Source organism: Purpureocillium takamizusanense, chromosome 14 (genome assembly GCF_022605165.1).
Source record: "Purpureocillium takamizusanense chromosome 14, complete sequence".
Taxonomy (NCBI): Eukaryota; Fungi; Ascomycota; class Sordariomycetes; order Hypocreales; family Ophiocordycipitaceae; genus Purpureocillium; species Purpureocillium takamizusanense.
This window is the reverse complement of record NC_063081.1, coordinates 145,069-170,098: the sequence shown is the minus strand read 5'-3', so window position 1 is coordinate 170,098 and position 25,030 is coordinate 145,069. Positions and strand designations below refer to the sequence as shown.

Here is a 25,030-nt window from a genome sequence, read left to right as displayed (position 1 = left end):
GTGCCTGCGAATCCTTGCGGGACCTTGGCCTGTTTGCATGAATGGCACGGCTGATGTCAGACCTCATGCACTCATTGCTACGTCGACTTACACGCCGAGCCCTACATAACGCGGTGATTAGTGCCGCTACGACACCAGTAAGCGACCCAGTAAGACACTGGGCCACGACGACCTGTGGCTACATTTGCAAATATGCTTTGGCCTTTGGAGCATGAAGAAGGGGTTTTTCTGTGGATAAATCGGGCCTGATTGCTGCTATGCGTAGATGTTGAGACGTTGGCACATCTTTGAGTGTTGATGCAGTCATCAGTCTGCCATCAATCTCCTTTCACGCTCGGGACTGACGCTCATCGGCTTCCATGTATACAGCATCATATTTGATGCAATATTTTGACATTGGATGTGAAATGCTCGGGCATTTCGCGAATGACACCCGCTATTTAATGTCTATGAGGCTGACTGATGGGGCACACATGCAGTGACTCAACACCAGATGCCCTTCAGCCTTTAGGCACGTCAGGGATAAAGCGCTTCATCAAGGTCTGGTTGCCAGATCTCTCCAACTTGATCTTGGACCGCGCTTCTTCTCTTCTCGATTTGTCCAGCTGCTTCTTCCTCGTGGCGAGTAGTGACCGGACCTATGTCGTGGCCGGGCAGACGCGCCAGCACAGGCTTTGCTGGTCCCGCGTGCCCAGTCGAGAGAGCTGCGACACTAGAAGAGCCTCGCTTCTGTCGTCTCGTCGAGTGGCTACGTCCATGTTTGCGTTAGACGCTACTTCGTCCAAAGTACATGGTCTCGTGTGTTGGGGCGTCGAGTGGCGAGTAGCGTTTGGAGGCTTGGGACCGGGGGGCTGGATTCGATGGGCGAGTAGTAGCTTGCCGGACGGCAGTCGTAGAGACCCTTTGTCCGGTCGTACGAGGCTCGAGGCGTCCAACAAAAAGCTTGATTCTTGGATTTCATAGAAATCCTCAAAGTCCGCCGCGGAAACGTCGAAGCGACAGTGGCCTTTGGCAGCCATGTGTTGTTGATTGGCTCCGATCGTGGCTCGACGCGCAGCGCAGCATATACACTCCCGGTATCCGTAAACAATCAGGTAAAGGTACCAGACGAGCGCCTCCAGCTCGACCGTCAAGCAGTTTTGATACGGGACGATGAAGCTGTGAGCCGACGCCATGTGTGCGAGATTGTTGTCGAGGGTGCTCATGGTCTCGGCGCAGAAGAGACATTGATCCGGGTTGAAGGGGGCGGCACTGCTTCTTCTTTCTCTGAGCGCGCTGCCGAATTGGCTACCTTGACTATCGCTGCTCTCAACATGAAGCTCTTGGTATTATTCCCCCGATTTTGAGCGTCGGTCGAGAGCAGGTTCCGGCTTCGCCCGTGGCTGTGCGGGCGGATTGGCAGTTGCGGGCATGGTGCCACCCGCTGTCGAAGTTTCGTGACGCTACGGCCGCAAGTCAGACCAGACTCCGGGTGGCGGCCATGTTGATGGTAGCTGTAGATATATACGTACTGTGCGGCGCTCTTGAAGTGCTCCCGCCATTCTTGCGAGTTGAGAAACTGAGACTCGCAGAGTCGGCAGTTTAGAGGTGTAGTGCCCCTGATGAGTTGACTGGAGGGGCGATTGAGCAAGCTACCGCGTGGCGTTGCTGTAGCACGCTTCTAATTGATGCTCTATTCGGTGTCAGCTCGGTTTGAGGCCGTTGCGACGACGATGATCAAGATACTTTTAAGATGACACTTTATCCGCGAATGCGAGGAGGCGATTGTCCCATGGTTGGTAAATGGGCAAACGAGAAATAGCTTTACAGTTTGACCATCCACGTCACACGCAGCGAACGGTTTCGTTTCAGTGCCTCGGGTCGGTGTAGGCGATGCTGAGTCGCGACACGCCAGATCAAATGCGAATTTGGACGCGCCAGGAGCAAACGCACACACATGCATCAATTCACAGATCACTGGTCTTGTCACTGGCATGACTGGATAAGAAGCTTCAAGGCACGGCGAGGGCCCCGCACTAGTAATCGACATTTATACACATTCGCAGGCGAGTCGCTACAACAGGCCCTGGTTGCCTGACATCACATCAAGCCGCTTCCCAGACCCATCAATAGCAGCGGCCGTGCTAGATTCGAGTTGCACGGGGTTGCAGGGCAGCTCCGTGCTCTTGCAGCCAAGGACCGTAGACGAACTCCAGTGTCTGTGTATGTACATGTATTGAACTTGAACATACTTTGATCGAAAGCCTCGTCGTTTTATCCGGCCAACAAGGTTTTGTCTTCATGTCCAGTACCGTGATCCTCACACTTGACGTCGCTCGAGTTGGCGCAAGCCGCGTAAGAATGCGCCACGTCCTCGTTCAGCTCGATCCACGACGCGAGAACCCAGACGTGATCCGCAATCTTGGCGAGCGCGTCTGCTTCGTTCTGTGCGCTTCTCCAAGAGTCGTCGCCGTCCAGGAGCTCCCGAGTCTCGGGAGCATCCCAATGCCGCACGGTCTCCATTCGTTCCTTCCAGTAGTCGGCGCCGTCGCTGGTGCTGGTTTCGTGCTGAGGCTTCATGTTCTCACATGACCCCGTCTCCCCGACGGAACTGTCCTGCCTCTGATGCATGGATTCCCTGAGGAGATAGAGTCTGCCGATCAGGGCGTGGATGTGTCCGCGGTTCACGGAGAGCAGGCCTTGCAGGTCTTGGAGCGTTGCGGCGGCATTTTGATCTCGGGCGTGTTTTGGAAGGGAGCAGCATGGGCTAAGTGTTTTTGCTGCAGAGAGACTGGCGAGAGTGGAAAGGATGATGGTATATGAGAGTCTCATTTTGCTTTGCGTTGACGAGTTGGCACGGATACAGTTGATGCTATGTTCAGCGATGAGTTTGACAGTCAATATTCAGGGTAGAGCTAGAGCTACTTATACGTCCTTGCCATAGACGCTGTATAGTCACGCTCGCCTACAACGGGTATATAAAAGCAATGGTTATATTGATCATTGTGGTATGCCAAGATGAGTTACTGTGCAGTTGCCTTGATGATATAGTAGTACCAATGGTACGCGTAGTCGACCCGGTTGCCGCGTCACCAAGTGTGAAACGACGCGCTGGTCTCCAGCGAGTGAATGAGAGGCACGAGATCATGGTAGGCGCAAATCATGTAGTAATTTTTTATAGGATAGAGCATATCTGCAGTGCTGGAAGAAATGTGGCATCGGGTCTGACGTTGAGTTTGCTTGATCCATGATTTATTGTATGCTGAGCGCCTGAGAGTGAGTGACTTACATAGCAAGTCCACGCCGCGCTGGAATCGATTCGTCCATATGCGTCAAAACTGGATGGGCAAACCCGACGGTGAATTGCTTGAAAGTATATTTGGCCGCGAAAGCGCACAGGTCGAGAGGTCCACATACTCTTAAGAAAACTCTTCGCGTTTCACTCGACCTTGGACGGTCTTGGTCCAGGCTGAGACGTCGTATTTGTCGTCGTCGCACTTACGAAGTACTGTATCATCGGATACCTCGTTGACATGTAGGTGGTCCGATAGCCCACTTCTGGCACGTTACGACTGTTCAGTTGAAACGCAGCAGTTGTCAAAACTGGAAGTAGGGCAACACAGTATTTGAAAGTCCCAGTGCCAGTACGCTGGGGCAGGGCTGGGCGCTGCTGCTTTGCCTTGATCGGGGCCGCCAAGCTGGGCCCGAGTGGAACGTCCAGATTCCAGAACGTTTTTGAAGCGATTGGCTAGGTACTCACTCGTTCATCTCTGCCGATAGCTACCTACATTTTCAAGTTTTCCCTGGAACGCATGACTGTCTAGGCACCAGACTCAATAATGCTTAGAGTTGAGGGGCACAGTCTGGCAAGTCCTCGACTTCACTAGCAGGCTTCAGCCCCAACGCTCTCAGCGGTTTATTAAGTACCTGGCTTCTATATCGTCTTGTTCATCGTGACACTTGGATACACACCAAAACGATCCCGTACACCGCAGAGCGCAGAGCGTGATGGGCATGTAGTTATTATTCAACTTGCGCCGCAGCAGCTTTTTTCACCGCGTCGGCCATCTCGCCCATGCTGCGGAAATGCCACGAAAGATCCACCTTGTCCCTGTAGTCCTCAATGTCCCCTCCCATGACGCTCTTGATCTCCACCCCGCGATCGATCCACGCGCTGACGAGCCCCGACTCCTTGGCGGGGACGTGGTCGTGGTGCAGCGCCTGCGCCGTGTGCACAATGTCCTCCCTTCCGACGCCCAGGTCCTCCCCGCAACGCCTGATCAGGTACGCAAAGTTGCGTAGGTCGGGCTTGTACGACCCGATCTCCTGCGCCGTGTACACGGCGTCAAAGTCCACGCCGGGGAGCTGCCGGCTGAGCGTCCGCGCGAAGGAGTCGCGGTCCACGTTGGATAGGATCACGAGCTTGTAGTGCCGCTTGAGCTGTTGCAGCGCCGCGACGGTGTCTGGGTACGCGGGCCAGTCGCCGACGCCTTGGCCGAAGGCGTCCTGCTCCTGCGCGTCGGCCTGGACGCCGAGCTCCGCGGCGAGGCGGCCGTACGCGTCGCTCAGGACGGCCGAGTACAGGGCGTCGGGGCGGGCGCGCTGGACGGTGCCCTCGGTGCGCACGAAGGCCTTGAGCACGGCGGCGCGGTCGTGCCGCAGGGGGTGGGAGGCTGGGAGCTGCTGCAGGAGAGGGGAGAGGGCCTTGTAGATGCCGCCCTCCCAGTCGACGAGCGTGCCGTAGCAGTCGAATGTGAGGCACTTGAAGGAGGTGATTGGTCGTGATGTCGGCATCGTGTGTGTCTGTGTGTGTGCTTCTGTGATGACGGAATAGCGATGAATTGAGTTCTGGAGCTGCCCAATCTGGGGAACCGGACCCTTTCAAAATGCAGGTCTGGTACACTTTGTGGACGATGGGGGTCAATGTTGTCACACACTGTCAGGGCGTCACTTGATGCCGGACCAGCAGTCCCAGCAGTGAAGTCGAGGTGTGAACTTGGTAGATCATGCGGGGTAACTACGTACTCACACCACAGGCCGCGCGCACGTTGGTGAACTCCATGTAAAGCGTGCCTTTGAGTGAGTGAGGCCTTATTAGTCAGGGCTTGACCCGTCTGACTGTCACGCACAACAGCAAGGGACAGATCGAGGTACGTACGGCACATGGAAACATGTTGCGTCCGATCGATACATTACACGCACCTCGCGTGAGAAGAAAGCCATGGCCGACTTATTAGTGAGCGAATGGGGGTTTCATATTGGTATCGGCGATTTTCATCCTTTGGCAAAGCCTATCCTCATCTAACAACTGACGTATGTGGCGACGACTGTTGTATAACTAACAAGACTAACTTGTGAAGAACAAGGGTTTTGCACGCATGGAAGAGCTAGAAAAGCCTCGGAAAGGGAAAAACAAGATTTGGGTGGCAATTGGCTCGTACTCCGTGAGGTGACGTGAGGTGACGGAGACGTGTGTTCATGTTTCGACTAACTATCATGAACGCTTCAATGAGTTGCCATGTTTCATTACACGTCCGCCAGCTCTAAATGTGCTCAGACGGCGGCGCAACGTAGAAATAAACATATATTTGAGTGACTTTGAAAGCGTCCATGTAACAAACCATGTTCCAAGTCCAACACAAAGATCGACTCACTCAGGACGCAAAGGACTGTAGAGGCTACCAGGGAGCTAGCTACACGTCTGAATGCATGGCAGACAGACACACTGTGTGACCGACGCCAAAGAAGACAACCCCAGCGGGGGCCTTGCAACTGTCCCAGCCCTTGATCAACTGCATACTAATACCGAACAGCGCCCCCGAAGGGGGAGGCGGTAACTACCGGAAAGACTAATGCGACACTTGTCCAGCTAGAGAGAATGTGGTTGCCCTCCTCGGTGAGTGGTAACTTGCCCGCTTACGCGGGGGGGCTTTGTTGGCGGGAGCCATTCATGCGAGACACGACATGGGGGCCGGGGCCAACTGCTTGTAGAGAGAGCGCTTTCCTAGCATTGATAGATGCGTTGCGCGGGAAACGTGATATGCTTGGAGTAGCACTTTCTTGACAAATCTGCGACTGCGTTCAACGTTGAGGCCCTTCACGACGACGGATAGTTTCTTATTGCCCTGAATCACACTGAAGCTGAGCCGCCAGCCTCTTCTCGTTGCCATGCCTGCCTCTGATCATGGGCATGATGCCGAGCCGCTCCACGGCTTCCCCAACGGCAATGGCCATCCGAAGAGCAACAAACCCCCACTGCGTCGCGCAGAGGAAACGCAAGAACTCCTTGACGCCGTAAGAGACCTCATCATCCCATACATCAAGGCCGCAGACGACGCCGCCTCGGCCAAGGCGACTGGCCTTCCGGAGAGTCATGTAAACGGCCGGCCGCGCAACACCCTCGTGGAGCCGTACCCGCCGCAGGAGCTGTTGCGGCGCCTTGGGTTCTCGCTCCCGTCGGACCAAGGGCTGGGAAAGGAGGGACTCGTCGACGTGGTCCGGGATGTGCTGCGGTACAGCGTCAACACCTGGGACCAGGGCTTCATGGACAAGCTGACGGCCAGCACCAACGCCGTGGGGGTGGTGTCGGAGATGGTGCTCGGGGTGCTCAACACTAACGTCCACGTCTACCACGTCTCGCCCGCCCTGACCATCATAGAGAAGACCACGGCCAAGGCTCTGGCGTCGTGCTTTGGCTTCGACGGGCCGCACGCCGGGGGCGTCACCTGCCAGGGGGGCAGCGCGTCCAACCTGACGTCCCTGGCCATCGCCCGCAGCGCGCTGTACCCGGACACGAAGCTGCATGGCGGCGCGGCGCATCGGTTCGCCGTCTTCACCAGCGCGCACGGGCACTTTTCCGTCGAGAAGGCGGCCGTGACGTGCGGCATGGGCGCGTCGAGCGTCGTGAGCGTGCCGGTCGACGGGCTGGGCCGCATGATGCCCGAGGCCCTGCGGACGCTCGTGCTCGACGCCCGCGCCGGCGGCATGACGCCCCTGTACGTCAACGCGACGGCGGGGACGACCGTCATGGGCGCGTACGACCCGGTGCGCGCCCTCCGGCGGGTGTGTGACGAGTTCGGCATGTGGCTGCACGTCGACGGCTCGTGGGGCGGCTCGGTGTGCTTCTCGCGCAGGCACCGGCACAGACTCGACGGCTGTGGGCTCGCCGACTCGCTGACGGTGAATCCGCAGAAGATGCTCAATGTGCCCATGACGTGCTCGTTTCTCCTGACGGGCGACCTGCGCCGCTTCCACGCCGCCAACTCGCTCCGCGCGGGGTACCTCTTCCACGACGACGACGAGAGCGAGGAGGAGGTCTGGGACTTGGCCGACCTGACGCTGCAGTGCGGCAGGCGCGCCGACAGCCTGAAGCTCGCCCTCGCGTGGGTGTACTACGGGCCCGCGGGCTTCGAGAGGGGCGTCGACCACGCCTTCGACATGGCGGGCCGGCTGACGGATCTGGTGGCGGCGTCGCCCGACTTTGAGCTCATATCGATGGACCCGCCGTCGTGTCTTCAGGTGTGCTTCTACTACGCCCCGGGGGGAGCGGTGTCGGAAGCGAGCGAGGAGAACTCGAGACGCACGAGGGCCATGGTGGAAAAGATGCTCCTGCGGGGCTTCATGTTTGACTTTGCTCCGGGACCCAGGGGTCACTTCTTCCGTGTCGTCGTCAACTGCCAGACGCTGGCCGGCACCGTCGACGGGCTGTTCAAGGCCTTGGGGGAGGTCGGAGAGGAAGTCGTCGCGTGAGGGTGTCTGGTGGAGAGGCCCGCGGCCGTTGATTTGTATATTCATTTAGGGCTAGATGAACATGTATGCTGAGCCATGATCGGTTGCTTTGCGATGCATGGCCATTATCCGTGTATACGGGAACCGCGCTGCTCGTATAGTCTAAGGACACCTCTCGCTGTCTATCATGGGAGGCGACCAGTCCCTGCTCGGCGCGCGCTGCAGCTCTACACTCGCCGAGGACCAGAGGTCGATTCCGTAGAGGCCAAAGGCGGGGTCATTTCTTTGACCGCTTAGCGAGACTGTCCAGAATCTCAAGCCCAGAGTTGACTTGAAAAGTCAGATTATCCATCTGCGCACCTGTCAGTCCGTCGGTTTGGTCTTGCGCTCGGGCGGAGTGAGGAAGGGAGGACGAGGGCAGGCGGGCGGGTAGTACCTTGGGCTGATCATCCTTGTCAAACACTCCATAGTGGTCGGCATCGACGTCAATGACGGCCTTGATGAAGTCGGCATGGTTTCCTTCCCAGCCCAGCAGCTTCTCATCGCGGAACACGTCGATGAGGGGCGTCCCCGGCTGGGCCTCGTCCGCCTTTTGCGTGTGGCGCGTGCATCGAATCATGACGCCGGGGGGCGGCGCGGCGACCGGCTTGTCCTCTGCTGCCTTTTCGTAGTGCTCGAGCCGCCGCACGCTCAAGGGTTTCCAGTCCTCGTCCACTGCCTTGTACAGGACGCTTCCCCGCTGGAGCGTGAAACTTCGGCCCGCGACCCTCAGCTCGGTCTCCGCGTCCGTGTCGGATGGAGCGTCCCACGACGGGAGGTCCCAATGCTGCAGCATGGCGTCGCAGTTGTCGAACGCTTTCTGGACCAGAGGGGGGATGCCGTCGATCTTCGACTTGGTCGTCTGCGTCGGGATCTTGGCGCGCGCGAGGTGGTACGGGGAGTCGATGATGAGGAAGCCGGCGATGGACAGGTCCGTAGACGGATCGTCGGCGAGCATGCGCGCCATTGTGAGCGACAGAAAGCCTCCGAGAGACCAGCCTGCGAGGAGGAGGGGGGACGAGTCAGCAACAACGGCCCGAATGCCCAGTACAGCTGACGACGAGGCAGGCGGCGGGGGGACCGCACAGCACCTCCAAGATAAATGGTGCCGCTGATGCCGGCCTCGACAATCAGGTCGATGTAGTGGCGCGCCATCTCGTCCATGCCGCCCTCCCACGGCTCGCCGTCGAAGAACTTGGGGTTGAAGACGGCCCAGACATCGCGGTTGAGGCCGCCGAGGATGAAGTAGCTGAAGATGGTGCCTCCGCCGTCGTGGATCAAGACGATGGGGGTGGGCGGCGGGTTCGCCTGCTTGTACGGCGGCAGGAATTGCACCTGTATTGGGTTTGGGCCCCCGGGAAACATGGCCGCGGCGGGGGGGGGGGGGGAGCTCAGTCGCGGGGTCGGCCGGGCAGAGTGGTGAGACAGGGGATGACGGAGGATGGATGGTGAGTTCATCTCGTCGGAAGATTATTAGTAGTACCCATTAGTAGGTCCGACGGAAACCAACTAAGAGGCACACCTCTTAGCCATAAAATAGCGATATAGCCATAAAAACCCGATACATAACGCGTCTAGCCTATAAGCTAAAAGTCGCGTTTTTATATAGTAAATGCAGCCTCTTCTAGCTTATAATGCCCTCTCGGCTATTATTAGCTATAGTCTTTAGTCTTAGCCGCGGGCTCTCGATATAGCTATTAAAGGCGCGTTATATAGCCGTAATATTGCTTATTTATACTATTATATAGTATTTATATAAGCTATAATGCGCTACCGCAAGCGGCCCGCGCTTATATACTTTATTTATATAGGGTAGGGCTATATAGTATATAGTTAGCTTAAATTATCTTTTATATTATTATTATTATTATTATTATTATTATTATTATTATTATTATTATTATTATTATTATTATTATTATTATTATTATTATTATTATTATTATTATTATATTATTATTATTATTATTATTATTATTATTATTATTATTATTATTATTATTATTATTATTATTATTATTATTATTATTATTATTATTATTATTATTATTATTATTATTATTATTATTATTATTATTATTATTATTATTATTATTATTATTATTATTATTATTATTATTATTATTATTATTATTATTATTATTATTATTATTATTATTATTATTATTATTATTATTATTATAAAATATAAATTATATATATAAAAAAGTAAATAATATTATTAAGTTTAATATAGCGTAATTTATATTTTAGCGGTTTAAGTTTATATTATCTATAGTTATTATTATAGCTTTAAAATTCTCCCCTAAAGGTAGAGATAAGTTATTAGAGCTTCCTCCTTTTATATTATAACTTATCTCTTATTTAAGCAAGTGATGTCGGAATGACCAGATCACGCAGTCAGATATTTTGCCACTTGGCCGAATTCAAATGCCATCGATCCATCGGGGAAGCGGGAGAGCTCTTTCGATTCGGCATAGAATATAACGGCAGAGGACCGAGGTCGAACGAACAACACTGGGGATATAGAGTCTCGGGGACAAATAGCTGGGCAGTCCACTAGCAAGTCACCCGAGCTGATAATAGACTTCCCCGTTACATCCGTGCCGAGCTTTTTTACTCTGAGTTAGAGCGCACACCTGTTTCCCCGCGGAATTGTTCCACCAAGTCTTGCAGATTGTGTGCGGGGCTGCCGCGATTGCCATACATTGCGACGTTCACCGACGCAAGCGGACTGAACACATGCAGATGGATCTACCTACGTGTCCGAGGACTTGGTAGACAATCCTCTGAACGAGACATTGTCTTTAGCGTTGTACATGTTTTGTGGCGTCCAGGAATTAGTATACGCGCCGTCCTTGCGAGGGCTGAGTGTCACCGTGCCACCATTCCTGCATTTGGAGCAGCAGGTTTCTTTAGCCTTAGTCGAGCAACTGAAGCACCTCATGCCATACGAAATATGCCTGTTTACGATGTAGCGATTGTTCCTTACGTGCCAATGGGTGCAGCTAGGAGCCGTGCTGCACCAGCGATAGGCGCGAGGACTTTATGTCGCGTCTCACTAATTTATTTTGCAGCGTTAGCTACTCCTCGCCGTGTTTTGCGGTCCGCAATGAAACATCTCTTGAAACTTGCATTTCTGCCTATGTGTATAAATACAGATATATATATGTGTACTGGACCAGCACGCTCGTGCCAGCGCAAATATGAGTCACCTCCACGCACAGCAGCAACTATCATGAAGACCATCCTTACCTTACTACTCGTGGCCGCTGTCCACGCAGCTTCGTCTAAGGATAATACAATTCAGGGAACGTCGGCTCCTCTGTTCTCTAATCACGGCGAAGAGGTCCAAAGCTACGTTATCTCACTCAAGGATTGCGCCAATGTCTCCACGGCTTCGGATCACTTTAGCTGGATCAGCGGTATTCACAGAGAGGAACAAGAGCAGCATCTCGAACTTAGAAAGCGAGAGCAGATTCCGTCTTCTGACGACCACGGAACGCCTAGTTGGATAACGCACATGTATAATATTGGTAGTGCCTTTTGTGGATACGCCGGCCGCCTCAATGAATCTATGGTACGGGAGATTTCGAAACGTCCTGAGGTAAGTCAGCAACCGCCGTGTGAAGGATCACCCTGCCCCCGCCTGTTGCCATGTCGGGCTCTGGGGAACTTCTACGGAAGGAAGCTGAACGGTATTTCAGGTCCAATATATCGAACTTGACTCAATAGTCACCACTCAAACTTATATGCCTTCTGAGAGAAACGATCACGATATTCCTCTAGCGGAACGCGTGTCAACTGAAAACGCTTGTGCTCATGAGACTGAGAAAGGGGCTCCTTGGGGTCTGGCCCGCATTTCCCACCGCGATCGTCTTAATTACGGTACTTTCAGTCAATACCTATATAATACCAACGCCGGATTGGGTGTTGATGTATACGACATTGGCACCGGTATCAATATCAACCACGTCGACTTCGAAGGGCGTGCCAAGTGGGGTGCAACTATCCCCGATGGCGACGAGGATGAGGACGGTAACGGTCATGGAACACATGTGTCTGGAACAATTGCCGGCAAAAAATATGGTGTTGCTAAGAAAGCTCATATCTATGCCGTAAAGGTGCTTCGATCTAATGGCTCCGGCACTATGTCAGACACCATCAAGGGAATCGAGTTTACGGTCAATGCTCATCTAGAGCAGGCCAAACTTGCTAAAGAAGGGAAGCGAAAGGGATTTAAAGGCTCCGTTGCTAATCTTTCTCTCGGGGGGGTTCGGACTAAAGGACTTGACGCCGCCGTCAACGCCGCAGTCGAAACTGGCGTCCACGTCGCTGTGGCTGCTGGCAATGATAATGCAGATGCATGCAACTCCTCCCCTGCTGCAGCATCACGGGCAGTAACAACTGGCGCTTCGGCGATAGGTGACGACCGAGCCTACTTCTCTAGTTATGGCAAGTGTGTTGATATATTTGCGCCTGGGCTAAGCATCTTGTCAACCTGGATTGGCTCTAACCACGCTGTTAACACCATCTCCGGCACATCGATGGCGTCCGCCCACATTGGCGGTCTTCTCGCTTATTATCTTTCTCTTCAGCCTGCTAGTGACTCTGGGTATAGTGTCGGTTCCAATGGCCCAGACAAGCTCAAAGAGAGACTGATTTCAGCGGCCACTTCGGGCGCACTGACTGATATACCCGAGGATACCCCCAACAAACTCGCTTGGAACGGTGCTGGCTGCGACGATATTCTGGGGTGAGGTGCCCAAGGGGTTTGTGACACTGGGACGCAGATGGCGAGCCGGTCCCGTGCATGGATCCCAGGCGATGGCATCGGCGGCGGCGGTTGGTCGTCCGCATCGGAATCAAACACGGAGCCGCCAGACCGCGGGTGCCGAGAGAGTGCCCGGGGACAAGGCAAGCAAGGCTTCGGACGCAGAGGCGACGTCCGACTCGTGGTCTAAGAATGGCTCCTGTTCAAAGGGCTGTTGTTCCGACTCATGGTCTGAGAATGGCTCTTGTTCAGTTAGCTCTGGCTATAAAGGTCTTCCTCCGATCCTCGTATTTCGTTGTCCGGACTTGGGCTCGACGGTCTCTCAATGGACCAGAACCGTGTTTCGCGAGACGCCCCCGAGGGTATGTGTTGGAAGGCCAGACAACTTCCGATTGCCGAGTGGCGTCTTGCTGCCGGCGTTGTTGCGGTCTCACCCGCATCATGCTTTTCATCTCCATCATGGCAGCGATGCGTCTGCATGCCATCTTATGCTGTCCTCTTGCTATCCTTCAGCCCCTGGCGGATCCCGGCGCATGTCAGGGGTCTTCGTGCGATTGCTTGATGGTGTACTTGCTTTTACTTCCATGCGGCTGATAGCATTGTCTAATCATTGGACATGACGGGAGATTGTATTGGACGAGGCCAATTCGAGCCCTTCAGGCTGCTGCACGGAAGGATGATCAGTTCAAGAAAGCTTAATTGCAGAAGTTAGGCACATAGGCTCATAAGACGCCATAAAGCAACCGATGAGAGGGCAACCCAATTTTGAGCGCGCGTTTCCCCCCCTCTCTTTTCTAATCCTTTATTTTTCTTTCTTCAAGTGGCCGAGGTGCTGGACGACGGAGGGCCTCCAGCCTGTTGGTCTATTAACAACTGAGAGAGACTGGACTGACTGACTGTTGTCGCTCCCGCGAGGCCCCTGTTGCACAAGTGCGACATCTAGTCGGCAAAAATAGCATCTTCTCTAGCCTATACTGTATATACCAGATCGCAGCCCTTACCGATCGCCGTCTAGCGACGTATGGCGCATCTTTGCAAGAAACTCGGCCCCGTACGCCGAGGCGTCCGTGACCACCACGATCCTCCCAAAGCGCACCCCCATGGCAGCGCACTTGTCCAGCACCAAGTCCCGGTACGGCTTGACGTTCATTAGGGCCCCTGACAGGGCCAGGATGCCCTTGGGCGGGTCACAAAGCCGCTCCGAAGCCAAGGGCCTGACGAGGCGCGCGAGGCAAGCGGCCGCGTCGTCGAGGATCGCGCGGGCCTGCGGATCGGGGTCGACGTCTGCGAATCCCAACTGCGTCACGACGAGGGCGAGTCTGCCGATGCGCTGCTTGGGGAGCGGTTGTTGGGCGCCGCCCTCTGGGACGGATGATAGGATGCTCGACAGGACGTCTTTCGGGTCGTTGCCGCAGCCGAGATGCTTGACGACGGCGGCCTCGAGAGGCCGGTTGAGCGAGTGATGAGTGTCGTCGTCGTCGCTCTGGCGCGCCTCGAGGCTCGTGAGGACGATGCGCAGCGCTTGCTGGCCGATGTAAAAGGCGCTCCCCTGGTCGCCCACGAGGTGACCCCATCCGCCCGTCCTGCCGACCTGGACGACCTCGCCCCCCGTGTCCGCCGATCTCCGAAACGCCGTCGCCACGGCGCCTGTCCCGGCGATGAGAGCGACGCAGCAGCCCTCGGCCAGCTCCTCGTCGTCGTCATCGGCGGCAGCGAGGAGACACGAGGATAGGAGCGACGTGTCGCACGTCAGACGCAGACTCCCGCGCTCGGTGGACACGCCGAGGAGGTGCTCGAGGCGAGATGCCAGCGCGCCGGCGTGGTGGCTGGCGTGGTGCAGTCCGGCGATGCCTGCCCAGACCCTGGTGAAGCTCGGCCGCCACGGTACTTGACCTGACCTTTCGTCTGGCCCGTGTAGCGATGCGGCCGCGGCGGCGGTGGCGCGCCGGATCTGCTCGACGGCATCGTCAAGGGATGTCGAGTTGAGGTTGCAAGCGCCCGCCGTGGCCTGCGCGACGATGCCTTCTCCGCGCGTGGCGATGGATACGGCGCACTTGGTCCCGCCGCCGTCGATGCAGAGGAAGTATTCCCGCTGCCGCTGCCGCTCCCGCTCCCGCTCCTCTTCTCCCTGCCCGTGCGGTGTATTTGTTGTTGTCGGACGTTGCGGTGACCGTGGTGATTCCGACGCCTCGAGCCCGTTAACAAAGGCCTCCAGATGGCCGTCCACGCTCGCCAGTCTCTCCTTTGCAGCATCTGGGTGCAGGCCAGAGAGCCCGACGGCGCAGGCGAGCTTGACGCTGCCGCCGCAACGCTCGATCAGCGCGTCAATGGCCCTGTCGTCCTCGTCGTCAGCGTCTTCTTCTTCTGCCGCCACCGCCCCTGGATTGTCGTTCCGTCGCACGTGCTGCAGAGTAGTCGTCCGCGTCGACGGCTTCCCCTCGCGCAACACCTGACGGACGATGCGTCTCCCTCGCGCGCGGAGCTTCTCGTTGTTGTTGGCCCGCACGTCGACCATGAGGCCCCGGTATGTCTTGCCGAGCTTGACCATGGCGCAGGTGCTGATCATGTTGAGGACCTGCTTGGCACAACTGCCCGCCTTGAGCCGCGTGCTGCCCGTGACGAACTCGGCGCCGACGGGCACGGCGATGGGGTGCGCGACGCTCATATCCTCATCGTCGTCTTGCATGCGGGATGCTCCCGTGTTGTTGTTGGTGTTGTTGTTGGTGTTGTTGGTGATGGCCGCCGTCAGGGCACCGCGTCGCACCGCCACCCCCAGGGCGCCCATGACAAACGGCGTCCGCCCCGACGCCGAGATGCCGATGACGGTGTCCCGCGGCGTCAGGTCAAGGTCCCTCATCCTGGCCGCGCCGTCGTCGACGAGGTCCTCGGCGCCCTCGACGGCCCCCAGCACGGCCGCCGTCCCGCCCGCCACCACGGCCAGGAACTGCGAGCGTCCATCTACCGAAAACGTCACCGGCAGCTCGGCGCAGTCCATGTGTGCCACGCGCCCGCTGTTGCCCGCGCCCACGTACACGAGCCGCCCGCCGGCGCGCAGGCGCGGGACGAGGTCGTCGACGAGGGCCGCGATGGCGGGTAGACGCTCCGCGACGGCGCGCGAGACGCGGGCCTCCTCGTGGTTGAAGGACGTGCACAGGCCGAGCGTGTCCATGGAGTCCATGGTGCGCGCCACGGGGCTGAGGGCCTCGGTGTCGAGGCTGCCAAGGGCATCGTCGTGCTCCTGCTGCTGCTGCTGCTGCTGATGAGGGTTATCCGGGGGTGACGATGGCGCCATGGCAGGGGTAGTTATCGTATGCGGGCGCTTGCAACGGGGGTTTTGCCAATAGTAGCGTCCATACGGCCGTCTTTTATCCATTTTCCTCTACTCAACAACATTTTTTCCAAATCTATCGACTTGGGGTCTTGCGTGCTCCGGCCGCGGCGAGGGCTCGGCATCTCTTCCGGCTGGGGTTGTTGAGGCCGGACGGATCTCGGTGCCGCGATCCGGCGTCATCCCCGCCAACTGCTCTTCGCGAGATGGACGTAGGGGTAAGGCTGGTTACATGCATGCGTTGAAACTTAAAGGGCCCCGAGCGCATCACAAGCGACCTTGGAAAGTGGCATGAGCCTGATGCGAGGACCATAGTCTTGTGACGGCCCCCTTTCCTCCTCCCCATCAATACGACTACATACCCCTTTTCACCCTCCTGTGCTGTCACCATGGTCGCCGAAGCAGACGGCCTCGCTCCGCCTACGGCCTCCAGGGCAAAGAGGCTCCTCCACGATCCGTGGACGCAGATTGTCCTCATCTCTCTCATATCCTTCTGCAACCCGGGCATGTACAATGCCCTCACCGGCATGGGCGGATCCGGCCAGGTCGACGGCACCGTCGCAGCCAACTCCAACGTCGCCACGCACGCCTGCACCGCGGGGGCCGCCCTCGTCCTCGTCGGCGCCTTTTACAAGTACCTGGGCCCGCGGCTGTCCCTCCTGCTGGGCGGCTGGACGTACGCGCTCTACGCCGGCTCGCTGCTCAACTTCAACCGCACCCACGACGGCGCCTTTGTCATCGCGGCGGGCGCCCTGCTGGGCGTGGGCGCGGCCTTTTTCTGGGTCGCGCAGGGCACCGTCATGGTGACCTACACGGACGAGGGCACGCGCGGGCGGGCCATTGGCCTCTTCTGGGTCGTCTTCAACCTCGGCGGCGCCATCGGCTCGCTCGCCAGCTTCGGCCTCAACTTTCGCTCCACGTCGGGCACCGTCACGGACTCGACGTACGTCGCGTATATAGTCGTCATGCTCTTCGGCTGGGCGCTCTCGGCGCTCGTCTGCTCGACCGAGGCGCTGTCCGCGAGGTACGCGGGGGAGCGCATCGCGCGGGAGTCCAAGGCCGTCACCTGGGCGAACCTGCGCGCGTCGGCGCGGCAGACGGCGAGCATCGCGGTGCTCGACTGGCGCGTCGCGTGCCTGTACCCCATGTTCTTCAACGCAAACGTCTTTTACTCGTACCAGCAGAACAACGTCAACGGCCAGACATTTGACCTGCGGACGCGCTCCCTCAACGGCGCGCTGTACTGGATCGCGCAGATGTTTGGCGGACTGCTCATGGGCCTGGTGCTCGACTACAAGGGGCGTCTGAGTCTCGGCAGCGGCAAGAGGGCCCGCGCCCTGGCCGGCTGGACGGTGCTCTTGGTCACGGGCATGGCCATCTGGGGCGGCGGCTACAAGTTTCAGCTGTGGAACGACGAGCGGCTGCGTCTTCACGGCGGCCACAAGCAGGACACTGACTATACAGACGGGAGCGTCTTCCTGGGCCCCATGTTCCTGTACTTCTTCTACGGCGCCTACGACTCCTTCTGGCAGGCGTACTGCTACTGGATCATCGGCGCGCAGTCGCGCGGCAGCCCCGTCGTCAACGCCGTCGTCGTGGGTGCCTACTCGGCCTTGAAGCCCGCGGGCGGCTCCATGGCCTGGAGGATCAACGCCGAGGGATACTCGGCTATGACGCAGCTGGCCATGAATTGGGGGCTGAGCATTGGCAGTCTGCTGGTTGCGATCCCTACCGTGCTGGCGCTGCGCGACCATGATGAGCCGGAGGGGGAGGGGGCCGAGGACGAGAGTGTCAATGTCGAAAAGGCTGTGGAGGATAAGGTTCACGTATAGGCGCGGGTAGCGTATATGAAAATGAGCGCAGAATGTCATCCAAGAACCTTGGCCGTGAATAAGTCTGCAAGAGGGGTTGATGTTTGAGATGGGTGAGACCTTTTTTTTTCTTTACAGCAGTTTGGGGATCAGCTCTGGCACCTCGGAGCAGCACAGCCCAACTGATTCAGCAACCGCGCTTGCGACCAGGTGTTGGGGGTTGGTTTGAAGTGACGCAAACTATGTAGTTACGATGGCAGTTGAGATATGCTGTGTAGTCAGAGGCTTGCTCGTGCTGGCAGCCACGTCGGTCTGGTGCGCACCTTGGGCAAGACGAGACTGGGAATGGACGTGTTTTGTCGTTGTGCCTCCTGCTGGTCGGCTGACGAATGGTCAAGTGCCTGGTGCCTGCACGACAGAAAGCGCACGCGTGGTGGGTGATATTCATGAACATGCTCTAAACTCCCAAGCCGCAGCAACATACCCACGACGGCAGACGCCCCCCCCCCTTTTTTTTTTGCTGATGCCGTCTGCGGCCGCTGTCAGATGCTGCGTCCACTAATAAACACAGCCTGAAGGAATATACGAATACCGTCGGGATCCTCCTTCTGCGGAATAGCCATGGTGGCATGTGCCCATCCATGTATGTGCGAGGGGAGTCGAAGACCCAGCAGCAACTAACAACGACCTACCAAGATGCCAAGCAACCGAGGGCTTCACAGCCACTATCAAGCCATGGGACGAAAAAAAGAAAAAGGTCCCCCTGGGCTCGTGACGATGGCGCACGCCACAGATACCCGATTCAGCATCGGCCTGTGCATGCGCAGCAGCGGGATCGCCCTGCCGTTTCCACTAAGCGTGAGCTTAAATCCATCTCGCGCCCCCCCGCGCGTCAGTGATCTACAGGGAGCGGAGTCTCTACACAGGCAGTGAGAAGGAGCAAACGCAAAAGGGTGGTGGTGCTGGTGGTGGCGTCGTTGCGTTAGCCATCATTGGCATACGTCAGGTCTGACACTAGGATGCCTCAGCCCGCTGCAGATCACCAATGATCGCCCTGGGGCCAATAGCACCGCTGTGACGCTTGCTGCTGCTGCTGCTGCTGCTGCTGCGTGCAGGTCAAGCACGACACACGACGTATGTCTCTCGCCCGTGTTTTGTGTGTGTGTGTGTGCGTGTGCGTGTGTGTGTGTGTGTGTGGCAAGTGAAGCCCAGTCGTTCCTTGTTTAAAAGGGCTGGCTGCCGCGTCTCGCTCCAACACAACGCTAACACAAGCGGCTTCTTCGTCAGGAACAACAACGTCAACCCTTTCTTTTTCCATTTCCCGCCAGGCCGTTCGTTACCCGCGCGCACGAAAATGGCCATGGATCAAGCGTATCCCCAAGAGCTCGCCTCGGCGGGCCGCTGGAGGGCCAAGCTCGGGTCGCGCATCGCCGCCGCCCTCCTCTGGATGGTGGCCCTGATCCTCCTCGGCAAGCCCGCCAGCAGCGGCAACTACGTGCCCATCCTCATACTATGTGCGCCGGTACGTCTTTTTTCTCGTCGCCGTGTTTGAGATCGAGAGAGAGAGAAAGAGAGAGAGAGCTAATAGTCGGCGATGCAGGCCGGCGCGTCGTTCCTGTGGGACGTCGCAGAGACCATCTGCCTGCTCGTCCGCCACAACCGCCGAGGCATCCCCCCGGGCGCCTGTGTCGGCGTCGACCTCATCCTGCTGCTCGGATCCGTCATCGTCATCGTCTTCACGTCGGTGCTTTGGACGGCGTGGACCAACGAGGAATACCCCAGGGATCAGAAGATGGCGGACGAGGTGCGAGGCTTTACTACGGGTGCCCTCGTCCTGGGAAGTCTTGCGACGTGAGCATCCTCGAGTCCGCCGGCCCGCGGCTGAGTGATTTTCCAGCGCTAATATCATGGTGGACAGGATCATCCGCTTCGGCCTGTTTGTGACGGCGTGCGTCGAAACGCACAAGTACAACAAGGCCGTCAAGCGGGCGTTTGCCGCCACCGCCAAAGCGCAGGATGTTTGAGTGCAGATTTCGATGGCAGCGATACATACCAAATGGCGAGGGGGTTGATGCGCCATCATGGTGATTACTGCACATGATACAGCGTGATAATGTGTAATACGAAGCGAGACACGGTCGCTACCATCATAGATACGACGAATACATGTATGCGCCACAGCTACTCATGTCGCATCACGTACATCAGCCTTTCGGAGCGACCGCCGGTTCATGCCCCGGTAAAGACCTGGCCGCCGCTTCGCTGTGGCTGCCCACCATATACTCCGTATAGTGTCTTGAGAAACGACCTCGTCGTGCCCAGCCACGGCTGCCTGCCCGCGACTGCCTGGCACGCATCGCCACACACCTGGTGGTTCTTGCCACCCCATATCACGAAGCCGTCGACGTCCCTGTTCCCAGCCAGCACCTGGAGCTGGCTCTGCCAGAGATCAACCGGGTAGAAGTCGTAGGGGCTGTTGTGGTACTGCGGCCAGACAAACGGCCACACGGGCAGCGAGGCGTCAATGGCCTTGACCTTGCCAATGACGGCGTTGAGCGACGTGTTCCACGTGGCCAGGCTACTGGAAAAGGTGTACGCCGAGGGAAAAAAGGCATGATTGCTGTGGTTGGCAATGAGGCTCCTGTAGTGCCGGTAGAGCGACGCCGCCGTGTTTCCCGAGAGGCCGTACCAGCCGATGATCTGGCCCTCGGGGAGGACGTCGGCCGCCCACGTCTGCAGCGTCTTCATCACCTCGAGGTTGCGGTCTGCCGTGGACGCGGAGGTGAGATAGACGTTTTCGCAGTCGAGCACGAGGGGGTAGCCCGGGTGGACGTTCCAGTCGAGGACGATGGCCTGCCATTGGGTCGCCGAGGGGAGCGCACCTCCTTCCACCAGGGGGCTGCAGACGTAGTTTGGGATCCAGTTGATGTTGGAGGTTGCGTAGCCGATGGAGGTGTTGGTGTATGCGGTGCTGTCGAAGATGCGGAAGTTTGGGGAGGTGGCGGAGGCAGTGCTGAGGAGCACCAGGGCGATGATGGCGGAGAGTTGGGCTATCATTGTGGTGATGGTGGACTTTCTTATACACGGGGTAAGCCAAAGAGCTTGAGATGTTAGGACTCCTCACGGGGCAGCTCGCGTGAGGATATAGTCAAGCCAAACTTGATCTACTTATACTACTTGCTGCTTAACTCTTACTAGTATACAGACTAATACCGCTGGTCAATCACAAGGTACCTCTTTGAACTGTATGGTATTGTATCTACAAGATCACATCGAGGGCGAGATCCGTCGCTGACCGGATCTCGGTGCCGAGGGCGCTGCTTCCTAGCTAGTAGTCAATTGACTAGTGGTGATGGCATGGCGATGGCGAGCTTTGGACCCATGTTGGCGTGCAGCGGGACTTCAAATGGTGACCACGCCTCCCACTTCTCTGGGCACACACATTCGGCACTTTCCCCAGGCAGGTCTTCGCTAGTCGAAGCACCGGCACCAGCACCAGCACCAGCACCAGACTAGTGCCTAGGCTCTTGCATGTATGTACCTACCGAAACAATTTGCGAAGCTCCTCATCGTATGCCTTGCGATCCTCCAATTTTGCCTTCACAACAGCTCGCGAATCCCGACACCAGAACTTGGATATAACTCCCTCGGCCTCGGGCCCCAAGGATCCCGCTGGCAGTATGTTCGCTTCAAGAAGGAAGCACATGGCGTTGACAGAAGATATGCAATACCAAAACCACACTCCCCGTGAATCCCATGTCTCTCGCATGACCTTGGTTAGACAGAAGTCACGAGCACGAGCACGCATCAACCGCTCTTCCTGTCCAAATATGAGCATAAACTCCTCTCGCACCTTGTCGAACTCGTCAGAGTGTTCGTCTATGAGTCCGTCAATGGCGCAGCCGGTAAGCCAGTACGGCACACAATGCATCTCGCGAGGAAGCGCACAGATCCATTCAAGATCGATCAAGCCTGTGACATTCCACTCCTCGTCGACTAGTAGATTACTGGCGTGAAAGTCGGTTAGTTTGTAGTAAGAAGGGGCCTTGACGAAATTCCTTTCGAATGAAGGAATGAGAATAGACCCGAATTAGAGTCTTAATTGCCATTTGAAAATAACAGTCTCCTTCATCAACAATCGCATTTGGCTGGCATAAGAGCTGTTGATCATGCAGGTCAAGCATATCCGAAACATAAGCGTCGGTGCTTGTGTAGGTATCGCCTCTTTGCATCGACCTGGCTCCGGTGGCGTTTTCTAGGATCATAGTCGAACAGCTGAGAGGCCGATTCGTTAGTGTAATGGTCCCGTCGTCGTTGAAGCAAAAGGATCCGATCCTCGGCTGTGGAATCTTGGCCAACGACAGCATGATTCGAGACATGCCTCTAAATAGGCGCTTTCGTCGTTCCACGTCCCTCCACTGAGCACCAAAGGTATCGGAGAGCATGCGACCAGTGTCTGGTCCAAGGTATTCGAGCAGCATGTATGCAGAAGTCAGGTTGCCGCTGGGATGGTTCTGTACATAATGGGAGAGGAGCGGGAGTCCAAAGACCCAGTGGATAAAGCGCCAGCAATGTCGGAGAGTCCGGGGCAGCAATGGCATATGCTTTGAGTGGGTGAAGTGTCGACCGTTGGTCAAACCAAAGCCAAAGAGGTGTGGCGAGGGAATCTCGGGGCAATGATCCTCAACCCAAGCATACGCCCCGATCTCGCACCCCATCTTCTCATCAATAGTCCCGGGAGATCGAGCCTCTGCAAGTTTATGTGGCATAGGACAGCGAAAGACCACTCTGCGGGTATTGCCACTTTTTGCGCTGCCGCCGTATGTGATCTCGGCGAAAATGCACATGTTGAAGGCACCTTGAATCCAGTGCTGCGGTGGGAGCACGACGCAGTCATCTCGCTTGGTCAGGCACATGTGGTATCTGATGAGCGCCTCGATCGTGTCCTTTTGCGACCAAAGGTCCTGAATGAGTCTGTCGGCCGCAGGCCTGTAGCTCGCCCAGTCAATGACATCTCTCTCCTCGGCGAGGGCCCAGTCGAGGGTGACGGGGCCCTGCCCTGCGAGGTTCAGCGTAGTCGGCATGTCGACGAAGGGGGGGCATGGGTGATAAACAGCTGGCCAGGGGAAGCTCAGAGCGTCTGCATTCCAGCTCCCATGGCAGCGTCGACAAGCAGGCGCCCCTCCTGGATGTTCGATTCTCACCGCTTAAGCGATGGCGCTGCGGTCAAGCAAGCAGGTAGATTGGGTTAAGTCGTATGCTACTGGAGCCCGTTCTTGAGGAAGAAAGGCAAGGGATGCCTCTCCGCACGGGCGCTAATTTGACACCGTCGCTCGCCAGGCAACGAGGCAACCACCGCCAATACCAGCACGGAACCATAAAGTCTCCCGGCCCCGATCGGTTTATTACCTTCTAGTAGACTATATGAAAGAGTATTAGAATAGGCACGGTTTATAGTTATCGACAACACCGGAAAAACATCGTCACCAGCGGGTGCGAATTTTTTAAAACAATATAGCATTAGACAACGCGAAACACTCCCGCTTCTGATAGCAACGGCCTCCACGAGCCATCATGCGTCCCCTATGGTAATGCACCTCGTGAAGGCCCAGGTGTGTCAGCAGCATGCGGGACAAGGCCACACCACATAGACAGCACGCCACACACATGACAAGCGCCAAAAGACAGGCTTGCCAACTAGCATATATTTCTGTCGGCCAACCTCAAATTGCTACCTGCCACTTTCGAGTTCGCACCCGAACTTGCTTCGTGCAGTTGAAGTGAACGGTAAATCGGATCATTTCCACTCAACATACCGTCGCAATCCATCTACTGGGAGTTCATTCCGCCGGCGCTGTCTGAAGATAGTCCTGGGCCGAAGGATCTATCCCACCTTGATCGATCAACGCTTGAACGAAGTCCCGAACCCAATGTTGACAATTTTCTCCCTAAATTGGTTGTCAGCGAACCGCGCTACAGCAAATAACCGAAGTATATTATTACTGCAAAAGGGTCGAGGGGATTGGGGCTCATCCCCGGTGCTGGGACGGAGGCGGATATGTCGTCCAGATAGTTGAACCAAGCGTCATCCAGGTACCCCAGGAGAATCATCGTATGGCGCCTCTTTGTTCCGGCTAGGTTGTAGTTTCTTTTAATTTCCGGGGTATATCCGTGAAATGGAGACCCGATCGCGTGGTAAACAGTTCCATCTTGTGTGTCCTCTTGGTCCGTTACCAAGACGGCCCAGTGCGCAGGAGCCCGTCGTCGACCTTGGTCATGGTACGCAATTAAATTCACGTAAAGGACCATTATTCTGTGTTGAAGAAGTAAAATGTACGTTCGGCGGATGGAGCTCGACAATGCACGAGAAGGACTGCTGTAAATTGATGCAGTGGTTTTCTGTTGCGCATTTGCTCACTCGTCGTTGGGTATTGATCGTACTTATATTTCATGGATGGCATCGCTATCTACCTTTCTGATCGATCGTTGGCGCCCTAGAAGCGCGTAGTCGGAATGAAACCCAATCAAAGGCATGAATATGGTTATCTCTGTTACAATCCTGAACAACAGGCCATGCTGTTGGCTTGTCGAGTGGACGGTGAGTCCTGTCATGCAAGCGGCAAGCGCTCGGTTTGGGCGCGTCTGGTCCAATCAAGTGCGCATTATAGCGCATGCGAGATATAGGGGAGCCGCTCGGCCGCGATGCTGGCCTTGCGTAAGAAACACCTTGAGGAACGATCTTAGCCGCCTTAATTGTTACCTTAGAATAGGCATCGGCCCTAGCCTTTAGCACTCAAGCAAGCTTAGAGGTGTCGGCGTTGGCTTCGGCCTCTGGCAATTTGGTAGTTGAGCTAGCTTAAAGGTATCGGCGCTGGCTCCGGCCTCAGCTCCCGGCCTCAGTAGACTTGACTCTAGCTCTCTACAATTGGTTCCTTATTGATGAATAGGCGATCAAGAAGCTCACCAATAGGAGGCCGCGAACTTGTCCCCCTAGAAAACCTCTCGTCACTCTGTTCCTCAAGGCATAGCTTTCAGCATGCTATAGCAAACATCTCCGCCGCGGCTGTCATGCGCTGCCATCCATTTCCTATTTAGCAATTGAGTCATATGCTTCATGATATCAGTATCCATATGCTTTGGAGTACAACTCGAAAATCTCTACACAATCTGGTTCTTCCAGAAACCGTGGAACACACTCAGTTGCCCAATCCGAGCTACTTTCGACAGCATACTCTGCCTTACAGAACTCCCAATAATCCGGATACCAGCCCGACTGTTGCCAGTCAACTATCGCAATAATCCTGCATGGCGAGTCTGGAGACACTATAATATTACTTGGATGTAGATCGGCGTGAGTAAAAACAATACTGG

General features: G+C 56.2%; 9 protein-coding genes across 10 annotated transcripts; 3 read left to right on the top strand and 6 right to left on the bottom strand.

Annotated features, from left to right (window-relative positions):
• Nucleotides 1-2,253: 2,253 nt before the first annotated feature.
• Nucleotides 2,254-2,559, bottom strand: JDV02_010752 (uncharacterized protein; the record flags this gene model as incomplete). Its single annotated transcript, XM_047992511.1, has 1 exon — nt 2,254-2,559. The coding sequence occupies one exon, from the start codon at nt 2,557-2,559 to the stop codon at nt 2,254-2,256; it is 306 nt and encodes a 101-aa protein (XP_047848525.1).
• Nucleotides 2,560-3,905: 1,346 nt separating this feature from the next.
• Nucleotides 3,906-4,982, bottom strand: JDV02_010751 (uncharacterized protein). The gene has a single exon (XM_047992510.1). The coding sequence runs from the start codon at nt 4,771-4,773 to the stop codon at nt 4,003-4,005; it is 771 nt and encodes a 256-aa protein (XP_047848524.1). The 5' UTR covers nt 4,774-4,982; the 3' UTR covers nt 3,906-4,002.
• A 1,165-nt stretch (nt 4,983-6,147) lies between these two features.
• Nucleotides 6,148-7,728, top strand: GAD2_2 (Glutamate decarboxylase; the record flags this gene model as incomplete). The annotated part of the gene is made up of 1 exon (XM_047992509.1): nt 6,148-7,728. One exon carries the CDS (start codon nt 6,148-6,150, stop codon nt 7,726-7,728), a length of 1,581 nt encoding a protein of 526 aa, XP_047848523.1.
• Nucleotides 7,729-7,984: 256 nt separating this feature from the next.
• Nucleotides 7,985-9,111, bottom strand: JDV02_010749 (uncharacterized protein; the record flags this gene model as incomplete). Its single annotated transcript, XM_047992508.1, has 3 exons — nt 7,985-8,059; nt 8,144-8,745; nt 8,838-9,111. 3 exons carry the CDS (start codon nt 9,109-9,111, stop codon nt 7,985-7,987), a joined length of 951 nt encoding a protein of 316 aa, XP_047848522.1.
• Nucleotides 9,112-13,517: 4,406 nt separating this feature from the next.
• On the bottom strand, nt 13,518-15,812 carry JDV02_010748 (N-acetylmuramic acid 6-phosphate etherase; the record flags this gene model as incomplete). The annotated part of the gene is made up of 1 exon (XM_047992507.1): nt 13,518-15,812. The coding sequence occupies one exon, from the start codon at nt 15,810-15,812 to the stop codon at nt 13,518-13,520; it is 2,295 nt and encodes a 764-aa protein (XP_047848521.1).
• A 425-nt stretch (nt 15,813-16,237) lies between these two features.
• Nucleotides 16,238-17,680, top strand: JDV02_010747 (uncharacterized protein; the record flags this gene model as incomplete). The annotated part of the gene is made up of 1 exon (XM_047992506.1): nt 16,238-17,680. The coding sequence occupies one exon, from the start codon at nt 16,238-16,240 to the stop codon at nt 17,678-17,680; it is 1,443 nt and encodes a 480-aa protein (XP_047848520.1).
• Nucleotides 17,681-18,918: 1,238 nt separating this feature from the next.
• JDV02_010746 (uncharacterized protein) lies at nt 18,919-19,837 on the top strand. 2 transcript variants are annotated; one of them, XM_047992504.1, is made up of 3 exons: nt 18,919-19,181; nt 19,260-19,510; nt 19,578-19,837. In XM_047992504.1, exons 1-3 carry the CDS (start codon nt 19,014-19,016, stop codon nt 19,681-19,683), a joined length of 525 nt encoding a protein of 174 aa, XP_047848518.1. In that variant the 5' UTR covers nt 18,919-19,013; the 3' UTR covers nt 19,684-19,837. The 2 variants fall into 2 exon arrangements, with proteins under 2 accessions (XP_047848518.1, XP_047848519.1); XM_047992505.1 differs by having other exon boundaries at nt 19,260-19,837.
• A 51-nt stretch (nt 19,838-19,888) lies between these two features.
• JDV02_010745 (uncharacterized protein) lies at nt 19,889-20,716 on the bottom strand (the record flags this gene model as incomplete). Its single annotated transcript, XM_047992503.1, has 1 exon — nt 19,889-20,716. The coding sequence occupies one exon, from the start codon at nt 20,714-20,716 to the stop codon at nt 19,889-19,891; it is 828 nt and encodes a 275-aa protein (XP_047848517.1).
• Nucleotides 20,717-21,200: 484 nt separating this feature from the next.
• JDV02_010744 (uncharacterized protein) lies at nt 21,201-22,743 on the bottom strand (the record flags this gene model as incomplete). Its single annotated transcript, XM_047992502.1, has 2 exons — nt 21,201-21,655; nt 21,933-22,743. 2 exons carry the CDS (start codon nt 22,741-22,743, stop codon nt 21,201-21,203), a joined length of 1,266 nt encoding a protein of 421 aa, XP_047848516.1.
• Nucleotides 22,744-25,030: the final 2,287 nt, after the last annotated feature.

What these genes read in the sequence shown, in the direction of transcription:
- JDV02_010746 (XM_047992504.1), top strand. Translation starts at nt 19,014, where the DNA reads ATGGCCATGGATCAAGCGTATCCCCAAGAGCTCGCCTCGGCGGGCCGC. An exon ending in TCCTCATACTATGTGCGCCG is followed by an intron (nt 19,182 to 19,259) that starts GTACGTCTTTTT and finishes TCGGCGATGCAG; the next exon opens with GCCGGCGCGTCGTTCCTGTG. An exon ending in GTCCTGGGAAGTCTTGCGAC is followed by an intron (nt 19,511 to 19,577) that starts GTGAGCATCCTC and finishes CATGGTGGACAG; the next exon opens with GATCATCCGCTTCGGCCTGT.
- JDV02_010751 (XM_047992510.1), bottom strand. Translation starts at nt 4,773, where the DNA reads ATGCCGACATCACGACCAATCACCTCCTTCAAGTGCCTCACATTCGAC.